Source organism: Carica papaya, chromosome 3, assembly GCF_054855325.1.
Source record: "Carica papaya isolate Zhongbai chromosome 3, ASM5485532v1, whole genome shotgun sequence".
NCBI classification, from domain to species: domain Eukaryota; kingdom Viridiplantae; phylum Streptophyta; class Magnoliopsida; order Brassicales; family Caricaceae; genus Carica; species Carica papaya.
The window spans coordinates 2,307,854-2,325,497 of record NC_142311.1 but is presented as its reverse complement, the minus strand read 5'-3'; the positions used below and the strand labels follow the sequence as shown (position 1 = coordinate 2,325,497).

At 36.1% G+C, this 17,644-nt stretch overlaps 3 protein-coding genes and 1 pseudogene across 5 annotated transcripts in view; 2 read left to right on the top strand and 2 right to left on the bottom strand.

The window, feature by feature from the left end:
• Positions 1–939: 939 nt before the first annotated feature.
• LOC148266597 (Calcium-dependent lipid-binding (CaLB domain) family protein) lies at positions 940–2,500 on the top strand. The gene has a single exon (XM_088215033.1). It carries the CDS (start codon positions 1,072–1,074, stop codon positions 2,353–2,355), a length of 1,284 nt encoding a protein of 427 aa, XP_088071159.1. The 5' UTR covers positions 940–1,071; the 3' UTR covers positions 2,356–2,500.
• Positions 2,501–3,560: 1,060 nt separating this feature from the next.
• FIS1B (Tetratricopeptide repeat (TPR)-like superfamily protein) lies at positions 3,561–7,231 on the bottom strand. 2 transcript variants are annotated; one of them, XM_088215035.1, is made up of 6 exons: positions 7,018–7,231; positions 4,794–4,932; positions 4,546–4,667; positions 4,383–4,446; positions 3,723–3,828; positions 3,561–3,634 (listed from the first exon to the last, which is right to left on the bottom strand). In XM_088215035.1, exons 1-5 carry the CDS (start codon positions 7,108–7,110, stop codon positions 3,743–3,745), a joined length of 504 nt encoding a protein of 167 aa, XP_088071161.1. In that variant the 5' UTR covers positions 7,111–7,231; the 3' UTR covers positions 3,561–3,634; positions 3,723–3,742. The 2 variants fall into 2 exon arrangements, with proteins under 2 accessions (XP_088071161.1, XP_088071160.1); XM_088215034.1 differs by having other exon boundaries at positions 3,561–3,828.
• A 1,843-nt stretch (positions 7,232–9,074) lies between these two features.
• LOC110825140 (putative magnesium transporter NIPA3) lies at positions 9,075–16,088 on the bottom strand (annotated as a pseudogene). The gene is made up of 8 exons (XR_015817566.1): positions 15,731–16,088; positions 15,573–15,629; positions 11,676–11,766; positions 11,409–11,569; positions 11,202–11,329; positions 10,592–10,729; positions 10,000–10,092; positions 9,075–9,259 (listed from the first exon to the last, which is right to left on the bottom strand). The product of XR_015817566.1 is annotated as a putative magnesium transporter NIPA3 (transcript).
• Positions 16,089–16,934: 846 nt separating this feature from the next.
• The window catches only part of LOC110811894 (THUMP domain-containing protein), a 44,465-nt gene continuing 43,755 nt past the window's right edge, over positions 16,935–17,644 (top strand). The window contains exons 1-2 of the mRNA XM_088215032.1: positions 16,935–17,075; positions 17,154–17,273. Of these exons, the coding sequence (XP_088071158.1) occupies positions 17,010–17,075; positions 17,154–17,273 (186 nt within the window). The 5' untranslated portion in view covers positions 16,935–17,009. The remainder of the gene's footprint in view (positions 17,076–17,153; positions 17,274–17,644) is intronic.

The following is a 17,644-nucleotide window of genomic DNA, read 5'->3' as shown; positions in this document are numbered from 1 at the left end:
TTAAATTAGGTATTATTATTATTATTTGAAGATAACAATATAAACTTATATATTTATACAAGACATGTATGTATGTATGTATATATATATAGGTTGATTCTGTTCCTGTCACGTGAATAAACGAATACTATTTACAATGAGAAAAACTGATGGATTGATTCTTCTTCTTTTTTTTTTTTTTTTTTGGTGGGCGTGCATTAAATGAAGTTGTGAATTTACTTTCAAAAAATGTGCTCCTAACAATCATGATGTAATTTAATTCAATAATAACCCTTTGAATCTACAACATAGCTAATAATTATAATTTCTTTACACTGTTTGTTTTAATTAGGAAGTGTCATAATTATCTTAATAATTATATTAATTAAGAAATATATTTATTAATACGTATAATAATATATACTAATTTATAGAATTTGTATAAATAAAATGAGTTATGATGCAAAATAACATCTGTGTACGCACAAGGGGGGAATCGTGGGGCATGTTTTCCATTTTCTCTTCAGTGGAGAGAATTTTTTAGTCACAAAAAGTGGAAGCTGCAATCCCAAGCAAATTTTTTTATTATTTTTTTAATTTTTAGGGTTTTCGCTCTTATCAAATAACTAAATCCCAAAAAAGAAAAGAAAGAACATCATCATTGCTCAGCTAGTGGTTTGGTTTGTCCGCAGTCATTCTGGTTTTAACCAGGAAATTTAGGGTTTTAATCTTCTTCTAAATTTTAAATCGAATATGATTTATTTATTTTAAAATTTCTATGAAAAAGTTGCATAACAATCCAATATTACACAGCGAACCCTCCCCATAACATCATCATTGCCGTCATCGTCATCATCGAAAATCATCTTCGAATTTTCTTTCTTTTTCTGTTGATTTTCACCTACTACCCCAAGCCTTCCTTCTCCTCCACCTTCCTTCCCTGCTTTCTTTCCCCCCCCCCCCCCCCCCACCCCTCAATTCATGGATCTACTTCCCTAGCTTCCCCGCAAATTCGTAGAACCACAGAACGACTGGGTTTATTTTCTTTTTTTTTTTTTGTGCCTGTTCAATTTGGTTTTTGTTCTGGGTTTGATGGATTCTTTCGATCCATCATCTGGGTTCACATTCAATCCTAACTCGAGCACCATGGGAGGAGCTGAAGGTGATTCTGACTTCTCTGGAATTCTCGAAATCTACGTTCACCATGCCAGGAATATTCACAACATATGCATCTACGAAAACCAAGATGTCTACGCCAAGTTCTCTCTTACCTACAACCCGGACGAGACTCTTTCCACCAGGATCATCGATGGCGGCGGCAAGAATCCCGAGTTCGACGAGCGTTTAATGATGGAAGTTACCCAGAACGACGCCGTTTTGAAATGTGAGATTTGGATGCTGAGCAGAGTCAGAAACTACTTGGAAGATCAGCTTCTCGGGTTCGCTTTGGTACCCGTTTCTCAGATTGTCGGCAAAGGAAAAGTCACCGAAGATTACAGCCTTTCCTCCACCGATCTCTTCCATTCCCCCGCCGGAACTGTCAAATTAACACTTTCTCTCGACGCTGTCAACTCCTCCGTCGGGGAATCCAACGTTAATTCCTCGTCTATATCGTCGGAAGTTGTGTTGCTTGATCGGAAAATTTCGGAGGTTATTTTAGACCCGGTTGAGTATTCGAGGATCGAGTTTCCTGACATGAAAATCGTTAAAGAGAATCAGCAAATGGTCTCTGAGTATTTTAGTGGTTTGAACTCAGCTGAGTTCGCTTCGTTTCTTCGTCTCGGTGCTTCTCCTCACCAAGTCGACGACTGTGAAATGACAATAATAGCCTCGTCGGAGGACATCCATGGCGGATCAATTTCTCCAAACGACAGCGTACAGAACTCCGGGTTCCTGAGTTCAACCACCACGAGTTTAAGCGACGATCGCAACTCAGCCGACTCGCTCGACAAGACCATCATAAATCACTCCTCGAGACTCACCTCCGAGACGAACCAGAGCTTGAACGGAGCTTCTCCGGACACTCCGACGTCGAAGAAAGAAACCAAGATCAGGGACGAGAAAGACAAGGAAGACGAGACGAAAAACAACAAGGTGAAATTCGGACAAGTTTTCACAGCTCCGTTAGGGAACATAAATCTGGAAGCAGAGCAATCCGCAATGCAGCAACAAATAGTGGATATGTACATGAGGAGTATGCAGCAATTTACAGAGTCTCTGGCGAAGATGAAGCTGCCCATGGACCTCGACAAGCCACCACGGCGCGAAGACCGTGAGGATTTGATTCAGAGCCAAACGAGCAACGAGCTCGACGGAGAGAAGACGAAGAAGAAAGATGGATCCAGAGTGTTTTACGGTAGCCGAGCTTTTTTCTGATGAAGATTCTGATGAAGTTTCGGAGTTAGTCATGGAGGTTTTTTCTTTAAAATCCTAGTTTTTTTTTTTTTTTAATTTATCAGCTCTTGAATTTCTTTCCAAAAAAAGGTAATTAATGACAGATTTTAATTTTATTTACAGTTTATTTAACTTCAATATTTTAATTACCAGAATTTTACGTGCTAGTGATGTAAAATCATGTTTTCTAGGGGGACTCAAAAGAAAAATTAAAGAAATTGTTGGGTACAAAAAAATAACAGCATCTTGGTTAGAAGAAGCCTGAAAATTTTAATAATGAAATTAGAATAATACAATACAATATAATATAATATATATATATATATTGTTATAGCAGATGTCACATTTTTCTTTGAGATTGGGTTTTCCCAAACAGAACCCATGAGGGGGATTTTAATTTTCTAAGTCAAGAAAAATAGATTGATGTGATTTACGAAGAAAAATCAGTTTACAGAAATTTGGATAATAATTTACTGTGTTTATTTTTAATTCATATTATATATATATATATATTTTTTTTTTTTACTGTCAAAAAGTTCATACCAACTTAAAACATATTATACGTGGGGGGGGTCTCTTCATTTTGCACAAATATTTTTTTTTTTCATTCATATTATATATCTTACAGAATAAAATAAAACTAAAATTTATACTTTGACGAAGTGAATTTATTCGCGGATAAGATTGAGTACGAATATGATTCCTTCAAAATTATGAAGAAGAGTTTTCCAGTTTTTTTTTTTTTTTTTTTAAAAGGTGGAAGTAAAATACGATTGGCGGAAAGTCATGATCAAATGTGAAAAGAAATTGGAGAGAGGATGAGCAGAATTTGTTGAACCCACTCAAATCAAATTTCTCTAGTGGGCATATGATTGTGGGTGGTGGTGGGGATCGATTTTGAGACGGTGAGGAGGAAATAAATAATTCGCAGATGGAGATAAAAAGAGAAGCAAAAAGGAATCCAAGGAGATATGTATACGTACATAAAAACCTGCAACACCAAGAATTCAAGCAGTTTTAAGTACATAAAAACACCTGCATGGCATACAAAGATGTTTTGTAGACTCGATTGGATTTTCTTTTTTCTTGAACTTAGAAGCCATTTTGTGGGGAAATGGTTTTCTGTAAAAATAAAATTCTTAGGACTAATGATAAACTCATTCGGAAAATAATCACCTACGCATGAGTAGAAAGAAAACACGAGCAGAGACTGGAAAATATATATACAGTAGGTTTTCTCCGCAGCCATGCCAGAGTATGCCTGCATTATAACTTGTTATTAGAGAAAAAACGAATCTCTTCAACAACAAATTTTGGTATGTACAACATAGAAACTCATGCATCCGTACTAGGAATCCTAAAGGCTGCATCAGTTCTTCCTTGCTAGAGCAGCTGCAATCCCGCCAGCAACCAGTCCAACGGCAGTAGCAGCTATTCCAATGCCTATAACACCATCTGCATAAATGTGCAAAAGAAAAAAAGACTCAAGTCAGAGATTGTTTGGCTTAACTATAGCTCATAACAACTTTAATACCTTATAAACTATTACTTCTCTTAAAAAAAATAAGCTGTTGAGTTATTTAAATAACACAAACTTATATGCTGTATTTTTTTATGTTTGATAAAAATAGAAGCTCGTCGTAACATTTAGATAACCAAAAAGAGCACCAGTATAACATATCCAAGATATTGGGACGTTAGACTGAACTCCCAAAATTATTTTGAAGGCATTATATTTACTTGGTACACATAAAATTTTATGAAGCTTTTAAGTTACCTAAAAACAAGCTATTTCCTATGATCTTTCTAAAATCCTTGCTGCAAAAGCTAGTAAATTTCTTAGCTTATAAGTGCTTTTCCTATTCGCCAAACATGTCAGGAAATAAAACAGGCTCTAGAGAGCTTACAAGTTCCTGTTGAGGGGAAAAAAAGCCCAACACCTCTCAACTAGAGGCTCCATTATCTCATCTCAGAAGAAAATCAAAAAGTAACCAACCATCAGTTCTTACCTTTTGTAATGCGGTTCTCAATAGCCTTCTTAAGGGAGCGTGCCTGCCTCCAGTCAGGTTCAATCTAGAGCCAAAAGAAAAAAAGCCCAATCAATGATTTAGAACATATAACATTTTCAGAAATAAGAAATTCCATTCCGAAACGAGGAATGTGGAACCAGACCGTCAAACACCGTTCCACAAGCTCCCTGCTCCTTGAATATTCACCACTTCTATAATGCCCAACTGCCAGAAGATAAAGCTTTTCTCTCATTTTCAATGAACTTGCAATGTTAGCCAATGAAGCTGCAAAAGACAATAGCGTTTCTTTTTAACAAAATGAAGATGGGGCGAGAAGCTAAGAGAGAAAGGAGAGAAGGGACAGCAGATGGCGGGGAAGCAGAAAGAACGGGGCTTTATTTATTTGTTCACCTTCAAGCATAGCTATTCCACGTTGAACGTCCTCCGGCCTTTTTGAGTGAACAAGAGCCCATGATAAGCGCATAATGCAATCACTCTTAAAGTCATCAGAAGAACCTTTTTCTGCCTCACGTACCTCTTGCTCACAGCCCTGCATATGGCACCAGTTTACAGATAAACAATTTTTCTGAAAGAAGAAATGAAAAATATATAATAAAATGCACCAAGGGGGTGCAGTACGTATTTAAAACATATTTACATCTCAGTAATGTTATTTATGACATGTCCCAAATCTTCAAATTTATACATGTTTTATCCCAAAATAGTAGAACCAAAATAGTGTAACCAACTATCCCTAATCTTTACAATATCCATTTCCACCCCATCAAACGCTCTCTTATTCCTTTCTTTCCAAATCACCCAAAATATAGTCAAGGGGACAGTTCTTAATGCTTTTTCTTCTTGTACATCCCACTCCATACCCACAACTCCTTCACCGAACCAGCCCCCACCCAGCTAATACCCATCAACCCATAAACCATTGTCCAAAGATTACGAGCAATAGGACACCATAAAAGTAGATGATTGCAAGTTTCTGCCGCTTGTTTGCATAAATAGCAGGCATTCACCATCACTCTATCCCTTGTCATCAATTTGTCAATGGTCAATATACAATCCCTCCCAGCTTCCCAAGAAAAAAAAGCAATTCTAGGTGGTCCATGAGCTTTCCAGATCTGTTTGTAGGGGAACTTCTGATTCGTGTGTTCATTTGAAGCCATCAACATATTATAATTAGATTTCACAGTAAACTTGCCATCCTTCTGCTGTTTCCACATTAAAATGTCTCCATTTGTACTCAATCTCACCTCAGAGCAACTGCAACATTTTCTCATACTCAGCCACCTTCCAATCATTCAAATTTCTCCCAACCTCCACATTCCACACCCCCCCACTGCCCCCATCATGAACATGCATCACAACACTGCTTTTATGTTTAGCAGTATCAAAAATACCTGGGTATACATCTTTAAATTTCCTGTTTCTATCAATTCATCTAGCCAGAAATGAATTTTGTCCCCTTTCCCCAACTGCCACTTCACATTTTGGGAGAACCTGTCGCAGTTCATCCCAATTTTCCTCCAAAAACTTAACCCACGAGGCTTGATCGAGAGACACCAAGAGTCACCCTTCACCCATTTACCCCATCTAGCAACCGCCACCCTTCTCCATAATCGATCCTCCCACATCAAGTATTTCCACAGCCATTTACCTTGTAACGCTTTATTCATTTCAACTAAAGATCTGATCACCAATCCCCCCAAACTCATCGGCTTCTTCACCTCCTCCCACTTAACCAAGTGGAATTTCCTTCTCCCATCATCATCCCCCCAAAGGAATCTACGTTGGATCCTTACTAAAATCTTTACCCATATTAGTGATAGCGGACAAGTAATAAATAGGTAGATTTGCTAAGGTGCTTTTAATGAGCATGAGTCTTCCACCTTTAGACAGAAAATTTCTCTTCCAACTAGCGAGCCACTTTTCAAATTTATCAACAATCGGTTCCCAAGTCCCAATATCTTTATATCTAGAACAAAGTGGAAGAACTAAGTATTTGATAGGTAACAGGCCTGCAACCCAACACATCCGGCAAGCCCTCAAAATCTTCCTGTCCTGACCATTTCAGATTTAGTCAAATTTATATCCAACCCAGATACTGCTTGGAAACACAATAGAACACAACTTAGCCCCTGTATAAACTTCTCGTCTGGTTGGGAGAAAATCAAAGTATCATCCACGAAGAATAAATGAGTAATTTCAATTTGTTGGTTCCTCTTCCCCATCCACACACCTCGCAAAAACTCCAACTCCTTAGCCCTCAATATTAGTTTATGCAGCGCTTCCATCACAACAAAGACACAAGTAACTTTAAATTGTTTTTCCCCAACTATTGAAATTCAAGTCGAAAGTTCAGGATCTTAATTTCCCAATGTTATCATAAAATGATCACTACTGCCAAATCTACACCATTATTCAACAACAAACACCAAAAACGTGCAAGTACACACAAACTACATTATACTCGTACATCCCGTACATATCCATACACACACACACACACGACATTTTACAAGATGAAATCAAAATTCCAGATTTAGAATTAAAACCCTAATTTCAGATCCTACCATAGAAATTTTGTGGAATTGAAAAAAAATGACAATAATAATGAACTTACAGCGACAATGTCGGCATCGCACCAAGGGAGCTCATCTCCACCAGAGAAGAAGTGGGAGACTGATTCGAAAAGTTTGCCTATCTTAGCTTCCATGATTTCGTCCTTATGATTTGCCTTCTTCTGTTTCTTTTCTCTTCTCCTTTATTGTTTCTTTTCGCTTCCAATCACGGAGATATGTCGCTGTATGGACGGAAGTCTTGGGAGCTAAGTTTACTTGTTTATTTATTTATTTATATTTTCTTTGTATTTACAAGTAACTGAAATTTTCTTCGCCTGTTTTTTTTTTTTTTTTGTAAAAAATTGATTATCAAAATAATAAAATTAAATATAAAGAAAACTAATGAAATCAGCCATTTAATGGGCTTGGTTTGGGACCAAAACGGGATTGGATTGGGCCTGTAATGGATTTGGTTTGGGCCCAAAATGGGATTGGTACGGCCCAAAACGGGGTTGAATTGGGCCTGAAAGTGTTTGATCTGGGCCCAAAATGGGATTGAATGGGCCCAAAACAGGTTGGCTTGAGCCCAAAAGCGTGGATTGGGCCCAAAATGGGCTTGACTTGGCTGGGCTTCGGCCCGAAATGGGATTTGCCCGGCTCCAAAATGTAAAAAAAAATTAAAATTAAAATTTTAATAATAATAATAAATTAACGAAACTATAAAACTGCAACAATTTTTTTTTAAATCAAAATATTAATAAAACAAATTAAAAAATAATTAAAAGATACAACCCGAGAGGCCCAATTGGTATATTTTTGGGCCTAGCCTGATCTGGCCGTTATAATGGGCCTAGCCTGGTCTATGGGCCCAACGGTGCCTACCCGTTCTTACGCTGATGCTTATAATTTAATGAAATCAACCGTTAAAACTGAAATAAACAGTTTTAATTTACATAAACAATCTTTGTCTTTTCTAAATTTGATTAGCAAAATCATAATCCTTTGATTACAATGAAAAATTTGAATTATCAGAATTATTTTTACTCAAGATTTTGTGGAATCTAATGATGACAAAGAGGAACATCCTAAATGTGTAATAATTAGAACTTAATTATAATTAATAAAATTTAAGACTAATTTATAATCTAACTTCAAACTACGAGTCTAAAATGAAAATAGAAGTTCATTAATTTTCTTTTATCCGGTATGAAATGAAATCATTATCAGAAAATACTAAAAAAAAATCTTAATAGTGAATTATATATGAGCGAATACTGTAGATATGTAAAATAAATGAATATAAATGAAAGACTTCTATACATTTCCTAAGACACAGAAAAGGCTATTTTGCTTAATTCAATGGCCATCGACACCAATCTTTTCACTCACGTTACAAAGCAATCCTTAAAAAGAAAAAGCCAAAAGCTATAATGTTCTTAGAAAGATGCAGATACCCTTTGTTGAAGCAGTCAGCTTTTGCTTCACTAGAATCCAGCTTCTTTCTGGGTCTTCTGAGAATCCCAGCTTTGCTGCCTCTATAGAAACTTTCTGCTTATTTAGAGTAGTGGAATAAGCACATGTCAAAAGAAAACTATCAATCTCAGTTTCTGCACAAAAAAGCATTCGAGTATTAACATTACTGCTAATCCCTGAGTCCACGAGCAAAGTTTAAATGATTAAACTCTGATATGTATGATGCTCAGGGCCTTGGAGCTAATAGTCACTCGAAAGCTCCCGAGGAAGTTTTTTCATTTCATTTATGAGCATCATGAAATTCGTACTGTTGAATCATCTGATTGGCATCACATTTATAAGTGTCCTCTTCTTGAATCTTGGAATTTAATTCGCCTGGTAACTTGATCAGGTGGGAAGTAATCTTTTCACCAGGTTTCCGGTCTAGTACGGTTCTTGTCTTCTTAAGCAAATTTCCTCACATTCTGACCCATCTTCCTCATCATACCTCAATGATTCACCATGTCCGTTGAAAAGTCCGGTGGATAGCGTAGGTGATAAGGGTGCATAGCCACCTGCACCTGCTTAACATTAATTGCACCAGAAGAATTCAAGACCATTTAGTGAATAATATGGAGAAAGTTGAAATGAGAAGATTGAATCAAGTGTCTAAAGTTGTTATAAGGAGTAAATAAACAATTCCAGACAAAGATGAAGTGAGAATCATAGACCTCTAAAAGATGAGCTTCTGTCAAAGTCCTTGGTCGAGTGTAGTAGAATTGTCCCAGAAAGCACGACAATAAAACCACATATTTCTGATATGATACTTCCCACACTTTCGCCATCCCAGTCCTGTCACAATGTTTCAATATGTCATCATCCCAACATATTCACGCTAAGGAAATGGTAATAAGTAGACAAATGTTCAACCATGTTCCATATCTGCCAGGACCATGCAGGCTTGTTGAGTCATTTAATTAGAAGCAAACTTTTTTTTTCCCAATTTGGGTTCACAAACTTATATTGCCTGGTAAGTCCGGGTATGCATCAGTCAATAGGTGTAATCACGTCATCCCAATGCACAGGTGGATGATATTGGTAGTAAATTACTTGAGTGTTCAATCAAAGTGTTTAGGTTGAATTTGGTTCAAATTTCAATTCTATAGAATATGAATAGGAGTAACTATAAATGGGACAAAGATTTGAATAGATATAGTATCCAAACTCCGAGTCAATCATATACTATTCAATTTTGATGTCTTTGTGATTCCTCAATTGACAAGTGAAAATATGAATATATCATTATAGAATCGAAGATATAAGTGTACATAATTTAATTATGCATCAAGAATGTAACTTATAATTAAATTCTACAGATCAAATAATTAAGAGCAATAGAATTGAAATAGAGTAAATTTGAATCAGTTTTTAATCTATTCATTAATTCCAGTTCTACTTTCAAGGAGTCATTGAAGAAGATTCCGGGTTCTTGATATCTAAATTCAGAAGGCTAACTTCAAATTGAGCTACACTTGACTGATATTTGCAAATCAACAACTTATTTAAGGGTCCAAAGAATGTCTTTAAAATACCTTGAACATTATGACACTGGCGAGGATTGTAAGTGACGTGAACAAAACATAATATATAGGGGAGACAAGTGCTGTGTTGAATATGTCGAGTGCCTGAAATCCACATCAGAAGAATTTTATTAGAACACATAATAATGCAAGAAAAAGAAAGCTAAAAATTCTATGACCAATTCAAGTTAAACATTTTTATGGTTCCTTCTTTGATAAGTGGACCATCCTCATAAGATATAATAGATATTTTGCTAGATATGTAAATATGTTTATATATATGGTTGCATACCCTTGGTGCTTAATACATTTAATCTTACTTCTCAAAAAAAAGTGGACCATCCTCGTTGCATTGAACTACGAGTCACGTTGGTTCACTTATGCATCAAATTTAAGTTATGGCTAAATCTTATATACATCATAATTAAGATTTAGGAATTAAATGAGCATAAAATTGACTTTTATCCAACATTGAAAATCTTTTCTTTTTGTTTCTAAGAGCCCGAGTGCCTATACAATTGGAAAGATTTTAGGAGAAAGGTTGTTTAGATGAGCAATAGGCTACTAATGCAAGCACATTAGCAGCAGTTTTTACAGTACTCGCCTTGTTGAGATAATTCATTTGTGTGATGATACATGTAGTCACAACAATTGTAAAAAACCATGTCTCAGGGTATATCAACTAGTTCTTTCCCTCAAAGGTTAATTTCAGTGCTGTCCCTAGAGCTTTGACACCCATCACCTGCATATTGACAATGAAAATATATACAAATATGATTTCACATCACAACATTATCGTTTAAAAGGGAGGGGTAAGGAAGGAAAAATAATAAAACTTTTTTCAGTCATCAGAGAACATTAACTTAGATTCATCACAGTTCAGAAATCCTCCCAACCAAAGTTATTGGTATCCTTGGAGGATTTTCTTTCCATCTTATAAACATTTTTCACAAAATAAATGACTCTTATCAGATATAATCCTCAACCACTGCTTGTCAAATTTACACCTCCACTCGAAATGTTTGAAGCGTTTCCTCAAAAAAAATAAAAAAAAATCTGAAGCAAAGACTCAAAGCAAAATCCTGCAATTAAGCTACAAATCAATGCCAGTTTCAGCAAGCTTCTAAAAGTACCATTTTATGGGAAGAAAGGAGAATGTACGAGCAGTAGAGTACAGACCAAATTTGTAATCAATTATTAACTAAAAGATTTACCGAGAGGGAGCCCATTAGTGAACAGATGCCAGTGAAGATTAACACATTTGTGTGTCCATATCTTGGTACAAAATGGAACACAAGAATGAAGACCAGCACAATCACCGAGCCCACATAAAGCAAAAAAGCTGAAATAAGAATGACCATATTTGTAATCAATGTAGCATTATTGATCAAGGAAAAGATAATATGCAGGTTAAAGCTAACCTGGTTGAGTGGCCATAACCCATATCTCCCGAACAGAAGTGATGGGAAGTTCCTGAGGTGCATGTATAACAATCACTATTGAACCAGCAATGCACATTACACACCCTAAAATTCCCAGCGGAGGTAACTTCTCCTTCAAAATGAAGTGAGCCAACACAGCACTACACACCACCATTTGAACATTTTCAAGCATTATTTCAGCAATTTAGAAGACAACAAAACTGATTTTATAACATGTGAAAAACTGGGATAAATTATTTGCACTACCTGACAATTATGCTAAGTGCACCAAGAGGGGTAACAAGAACAGCTGGAGCAAATGCATAAGCCACAAAGTTTGCAACTTCTCCAACAATCACTACAAAAAATCAGAAACCAGGAGAGGTTCTGCAAACAATCAGTGAATGGGGTAAATGCTAATCATAATCCACGATTTTGTAGTTTGTTCTCTCTTTGAAAACAGTAAAAAAAGAAACAAATAACCAATCAGAATCATTGGCTGGTTTAAACTGCCTTATCCTCAAAGCTGAGGAATTGTGTAATAGCTGAGATTTGGAGGGAAAAAATGTATTTATATATATATATATATGGTAATAATAATAATAATAATATATAAACATAAATATATATATTTGGGGAGAGGGAGAGTGACAGGGAGAGGAGTGAACGGTGTCGTTTGGAGGAGAGGGAGTGGACGGCTAGGATGAGTGTAGAGGGTGAGATGGGATGGACAGTCAGGATGAGAAGTAGATGAGATATAAATAGGAGGAAGGAGAAGAAAAAAAAAAAGAAAAGAAGGAAAGAAAAAGGAAAAACAGAGAGGAGGAAACGAGGAAGAGAAGGTTCGAGAGAGAGGGAAGTCGGAGTGGGAAGGAACAAGAAGAGAGAGCAGGAGAAGGAAGAAGGTGATGGTTCAAGTTACGGAGGGGCGGAAAGAAAAGATGGAGACTGGAGGTATAGTAAATTTAAATTTCGAGTGTAGGATGAGGATAAAATGTGGAATTGTGACTGTAAGTGTTGAAAAAATGTCTAACTAGCTAAGGAAATGGAGTTAGGAAACAATGATAGATGGAATATGAGAGCGGAAAGAGACTGTGAGTGGCGGAATCGTTGGTTGGAGCTGTGAGTGGAGAGAAATGGAGGAAGCCGCGGGAGAAGAGATCGATGAGTACGGTGAGTGAGTAAAGGTGAGTTTCGGCTATGGCTAGAGGAAGGAGTACAGTGATTGAAAAGGTGCAAGAGAGTCCGTAGGGAGGTGAGGTGAGTTGGAGTGAGTTTGGAGGAGCAGAACGCGCACAGGAGATTGTGAGGCGAAATGCCGAAAGAGAGAGAGAGGAAGAAGCGAAGGGCTGTGAGGGATTGGTGGAGAATAGTGCTAGAAGCCGAGACAAACGAAGAGGAGGAAAGAGAGGTACTGAGAGTGGAACGGTTAGAGGTAGAATGAGTACGGGAGGTAGGAGGCGAGATGCTGAACGAGGAAGATAGGGAGAGGCGGAGTGCTGTGAGAGAGTGGTATTGATAAGAAGAAGAGAACGAGAAGCCGAGAAAAACAAGGAGAAGGGAAGAGAGGGACGAAGAGTGGATTGGTTGGAAACAGTGAGTGTAGGCATGTAAGGGTGGGGTGTGAGTATTTTGAAAATTAGGGAGCAGTAAATGTAGGCCTGTAGTGGTTGTGTGTGTGAGTGATTGGTGTAGAGGTGTATTTGTATAAATGTGCTGTGTGTGAGTGTGTGTTGTATAGGAATGTGTATTGGTGTATATGCTGTAAATTTATGAATTGTATGGATGAGTACTTGGTGTAGGAGTATATTTGTGTAAATGTGCTATGTGTGGGTATGTGTTGTATGGGGATGTATTAGTGTATGTTCTGTAAATATGTTAGGGAATTTGAAAATTTCAAGACAATGTTGATGGTTTAGTAATAGCTTATGTTGGAATACCCGGCGTGTGGGTTAAGTATGCGAGTATACGGGGCATATTGAGTAGGGATGGGGTGAGATTGCCTTAGAGGTGGTTGAGCTGGGGGACACTGATATTGATTGTTGTTACCTGAAAATGGTAAGTTGATCGCCGATAGTAGTGATGTTTGGGGTTCTTGACGAATAATGTGTTGAATCGCCGATGGTGGTGATGGAAGAAAACAGTACAGGTGTGTGTGGGTGGCCAACTAGGGATTGAGTGGTAGAAAGGTAAATAATGGTCGCCGATACTGGTGACAGATGAGGGTAACCGTATGGGTGAGTGGCCGAGTCAGGGCCGAGAGGGTGATGTCAGGGGGGTGACCACACCTAGTATGAACGACGATTAATTACTGAGGAGACGTAGTAGTACTGTAGAGTTAGAGAGTAGGAAGAAAGCATGACTTAGGTAACAGGAAGGAAAAAGATATAAGAATGAGGTTTTAATTGGGTTTTTATGCTATACTTGTGATTTAAATTTACTGTACTGAGTTATATGTACTCATTCTCTATTATTTACAGATGAAGTAAGACTGGAGTCGAGATTGGATTTATCGGTTTCCGAACCTAGCATATAGAAGAAATGGAGTAGGGGTTACTACTGGTAAATTTGGATACTTACAAAGTTGGTAGTAATGTAAATCGCGTGTAACAAAAAATGTATAAATTTATACTCTACTGTATTGATGCGTTTACGGTTGAAGATTTCTATTAGACATTGAGTAATTGGTTGTGATATTTTCTTTTATGTGTGTGACTGATTTGAAATGAGATACGAGTGTTCTGCATATTGATCTATTTGAGACTACGCCGTTGAAAAAAAAAAAAAAACAGAGCGTTACAAATTGAGTCTTATCAAAGAGTTATTTGTCAGAGATGAGGATCATGGGGTGGTTTTAATCAATCTTATGTTTGTAGATGACATTTTACTTTTTGTGAAGCTACAAAGGAGAAATACTTCAACTTGAGATGCATGTTACTTGGGATTAATGCTGCTGATGTGGCTCAAGTTCTGGGTTGCAAAACTAGCACTTTCCCCATTAAGAACCTGAAGTTCCCTCTTGGTGCCAATATCAAGGATGCATCTTCATGGGATATTGTTATGGCTAAAATGGATGGGCCATTGGCATGGTGGAAAAAGAAACATTTGTCAAAGTGGGGCAGCCTCACACTCATCAAAAGTTCCCTGTCTAACCTCCATATTTATTTCCTTTCACTGTCCCCCTTCCCTGACAGTGGTTGCAAAAAAGATTGAAGCGATTCAGAGCTGGTTCTAGTAAGCTGACTTTAATCATCATAGGAAATTCCATTTAACCGCTTGAGATATGGTGAAAAAACCTTCGAGTTTTGGGGAACTAAGGATTAGATTGTTGGTATCTTTCAACAAAGCTCTTCTGGCTAAATGGTTGTGGAGGTTTCTCTTTGATGAGGACACCTTCTGGTGGAGATTCCTGAGAGCCAAATTTGGTCTGCATACCAACAGCTAGTGGTCTAAGGTAGGCACAGATGCTCTTGGTCAGAGTCTTTGGAGGCAGATTGCCAATAACTGTCATTTGGTTCTTGGAAGCACTCAATTAAGAGTTAGCTAGGGTAGTATCAGATTGTGGTATGATATTGCTCTGATAGTCCTTCGAGAGATTCCTTTGCTTCTATTTTCCCACTTGCAAGTTCTAAGGAGGCTAAAGTGATGGATTATTTTATTGTGTACACTGGTGGAATCCAATAGAATGTTCACCTTTTTTGCAATATGAACTACTGGGAGATTGATGATTGGGAAAAGAGGATCCAAGAGAATTATGTCCTGCAAGCTACAGGGTATTATAACTCATAATCTACATAAGCATAATGAACCATCTATCATTTCACCATTTCCATCCGCTTTGTATATGACAACATGGCCAGGATACTAAGGTCGATAAGAAACTCTGACTCCAACTGGTAAGATATTAAGATTGTGTTTGATTTAATTTCCATTCACTTCCTAGTCACTTCTTAATTTTAGTTTCATATTAGTCTTAATATGTAACTAAAAACATTATTTTTGTGTTGAAGTTGACATTTGGTGGAATTGCTTTGGTGTTGTTAGCTTAAATTCATTACATTATTTAAAATGATTAATATATAATTCAAAACTATTAATTGATGAGAAACTTAACGAAAATTACAACCAACGCAGCTACACAAAAGGAATAAAAGGAACATGTACTTGTAATCATGCCCAGCCACCATAGAGGTTCCAAGAGATACGAGAATCCACCGACACCTACACAAATTTCCAAGAATCAAAGACAAACCCATGAGAAAAATCCAAAAACCCATCAAGAAAAAAACCACAAAACCAAATTCGAAAAGGGAAATTTATACCAGCTCTAACACCAGAAGCTGCAGCTGCTCTTCTCAGGCCTTTTTTCTTAATAATAAAGCTTGCACCTATGAACACGCTTGACAACAATGCCAGAACAAAGCCTTTCAAATTATCTCTCGAGAAACCCATCTTCACTCTCCAATATTCTTCTTCTTTTTCTCCTCCTCCTCATTTGATTCTTCCAATCATTGACCTTCTGTTCATCATCTTGCAACTCGTCAATAATGATAGATTCATTTTAAATGAAGGGAGTGTCTAGCGTGTGAACCGATGTAGCTAATATCCGTATGAGCACACGCGATGAGTTGTTACTCATGCCCAGACCATATACGGTGGAGTAGTTTTAATCCATGATTATCCCCCATCATTTTTATCATTATTACTATAATTTTTTTAGTGGTAAAAATATTTTTACTGAACTTTTGGGTATTAAATTTTTTGATAAATAATTTTTTTAAAAAAATATGATTTGTACTACAAAATTAAAAAATAATATTTATTATTAAGAGTATAAATCCTAAATTTATAAATTATTTTTTAACAAATGATTCAACTTTTAGTTATAATTTTTACCTTTTTAAAATTATTTTTATAACTAAATAAGTAAAATACAACATATTTTGACAATAGTTAAAAGGTAAAATATACTTTTAATAATTTTAAAGTCAAAAGATATAATGTAGCTTTTAAAAATTTTTTACTAAAAATTTATATTTAAAAATATCAAAAATTATTTTTACTAAACACACAATTCTATTTTTTAAAATAACTAACACTTTTTATAATTATTTATACCAATATTAAATATTTTTAATTAACAATAATTTTACAACACTTAAAATTCATAAGGTATAATCGCATCTAACACCTATTAAAAATAAATTTAAATTTAAAATATTAATAAATAAATTTTATTAAGTTCAAAGTTTAAATTTTTGTAGCCAAGTTAAATAATTATATATTTTGTTATTGCAGATAAATATCTATTATTTAATAGGATAAAAAATAAAATATAACAAATACATTTAAATTTTTTGATTAAATTTGGTCATTTTATATAAAATATAAATTTCAAGTACGGTTCAAAATTGTAATAGGCATAAATAAAATTGTTTGTTAAAGATTAACTCCACAAATTTTATAAATATTAATTTGTTATCTGAATTTCTCTAATTATTTTAATTATTTTCAATCAATATTTTTAATCAATTTGCGGCTTCATTCGAAAACCGAACCTCCCAAACCCTCGCCAGTTACTGTATCAACTCGCTGTCTCTCATGGCTTCCAAGGACGGTACGACCGGCAAAACCAAGAAGAGGAAGCAACGCTATCGTCCTAACAATGTACGCTCTCTCTCTCTCTCTCTGTCGATTTTCCGCTAAAATTTCGGATTTGCTTATTTTTGTTTTACTGCAATACAGAAACCAGTGAAGAAGAAGGGTGCATACCCATTGCGGCCAGGCGTAGAGGGCTTCTTTATCACCTGCGATGGCGGCAGGGAACGCCAAGCCGCTTATGAGGCTCTTAATGTTATTGACACTGTATGTTTCCTCCTACTTTCTCTTTATGCAGCTGCTGAACTAAACGTTGTTATTTTCTCCTTTTTTTTTTATTTTCTGTTAACGGGTTTTGCTGAAATTAGCTGTTTGATAAGTTTTTATAGGCTATTCCATTGAATTTTAATGGAGAAAGTTTATTACTTTTGAATCAGTTCTGGTTTTTCTTTGGTGTTCTGTATGGGTATGCTAGTTGGTGCATTTCTCTTTCAGTTTCGAATTGAAAATTATACTAAACTCGCATAAAGTACAAAACTTTCGTGCTGGGTGATTTACCATTTTTGTACATATTATAATATTTCGTTCCTCTATTCTATTCCCCTAATCAAGTTTGAGATATTTTGAAGAAAGAATGC

Bases quoted from the DNA above. Each gene is read 5' to 3' on its own strand.
- LOC148266597 (XM_088215033.1), top strand. From the start codon at position 1,072: ATGGATTCTTTCGATCCATCATCTGGGTTCACATTCAATCCTAACTCG.
- FIS1B (XM_088215034.1), bottom strand. From the start codon at position 7,110: ATGGAAGCTAAGATAGGCAAACTTTTCGAATCAGTCTCCCACTTCTTC. The intron at 4,668-4,793 runs GTGAACAAATAA...TGTCTTTTGCAG, and splicing joins TGGAATAGCTATGCTTGAAG to CTTCATTGGCTAACATTGCA. The intron at 3,829-4,382 runs GTAAGAACTGAT...ACATTTATGCAG, and splicing joins TGAGAACCGCATTACAAAAG to ATGGTGTTATAGGCATTGGA.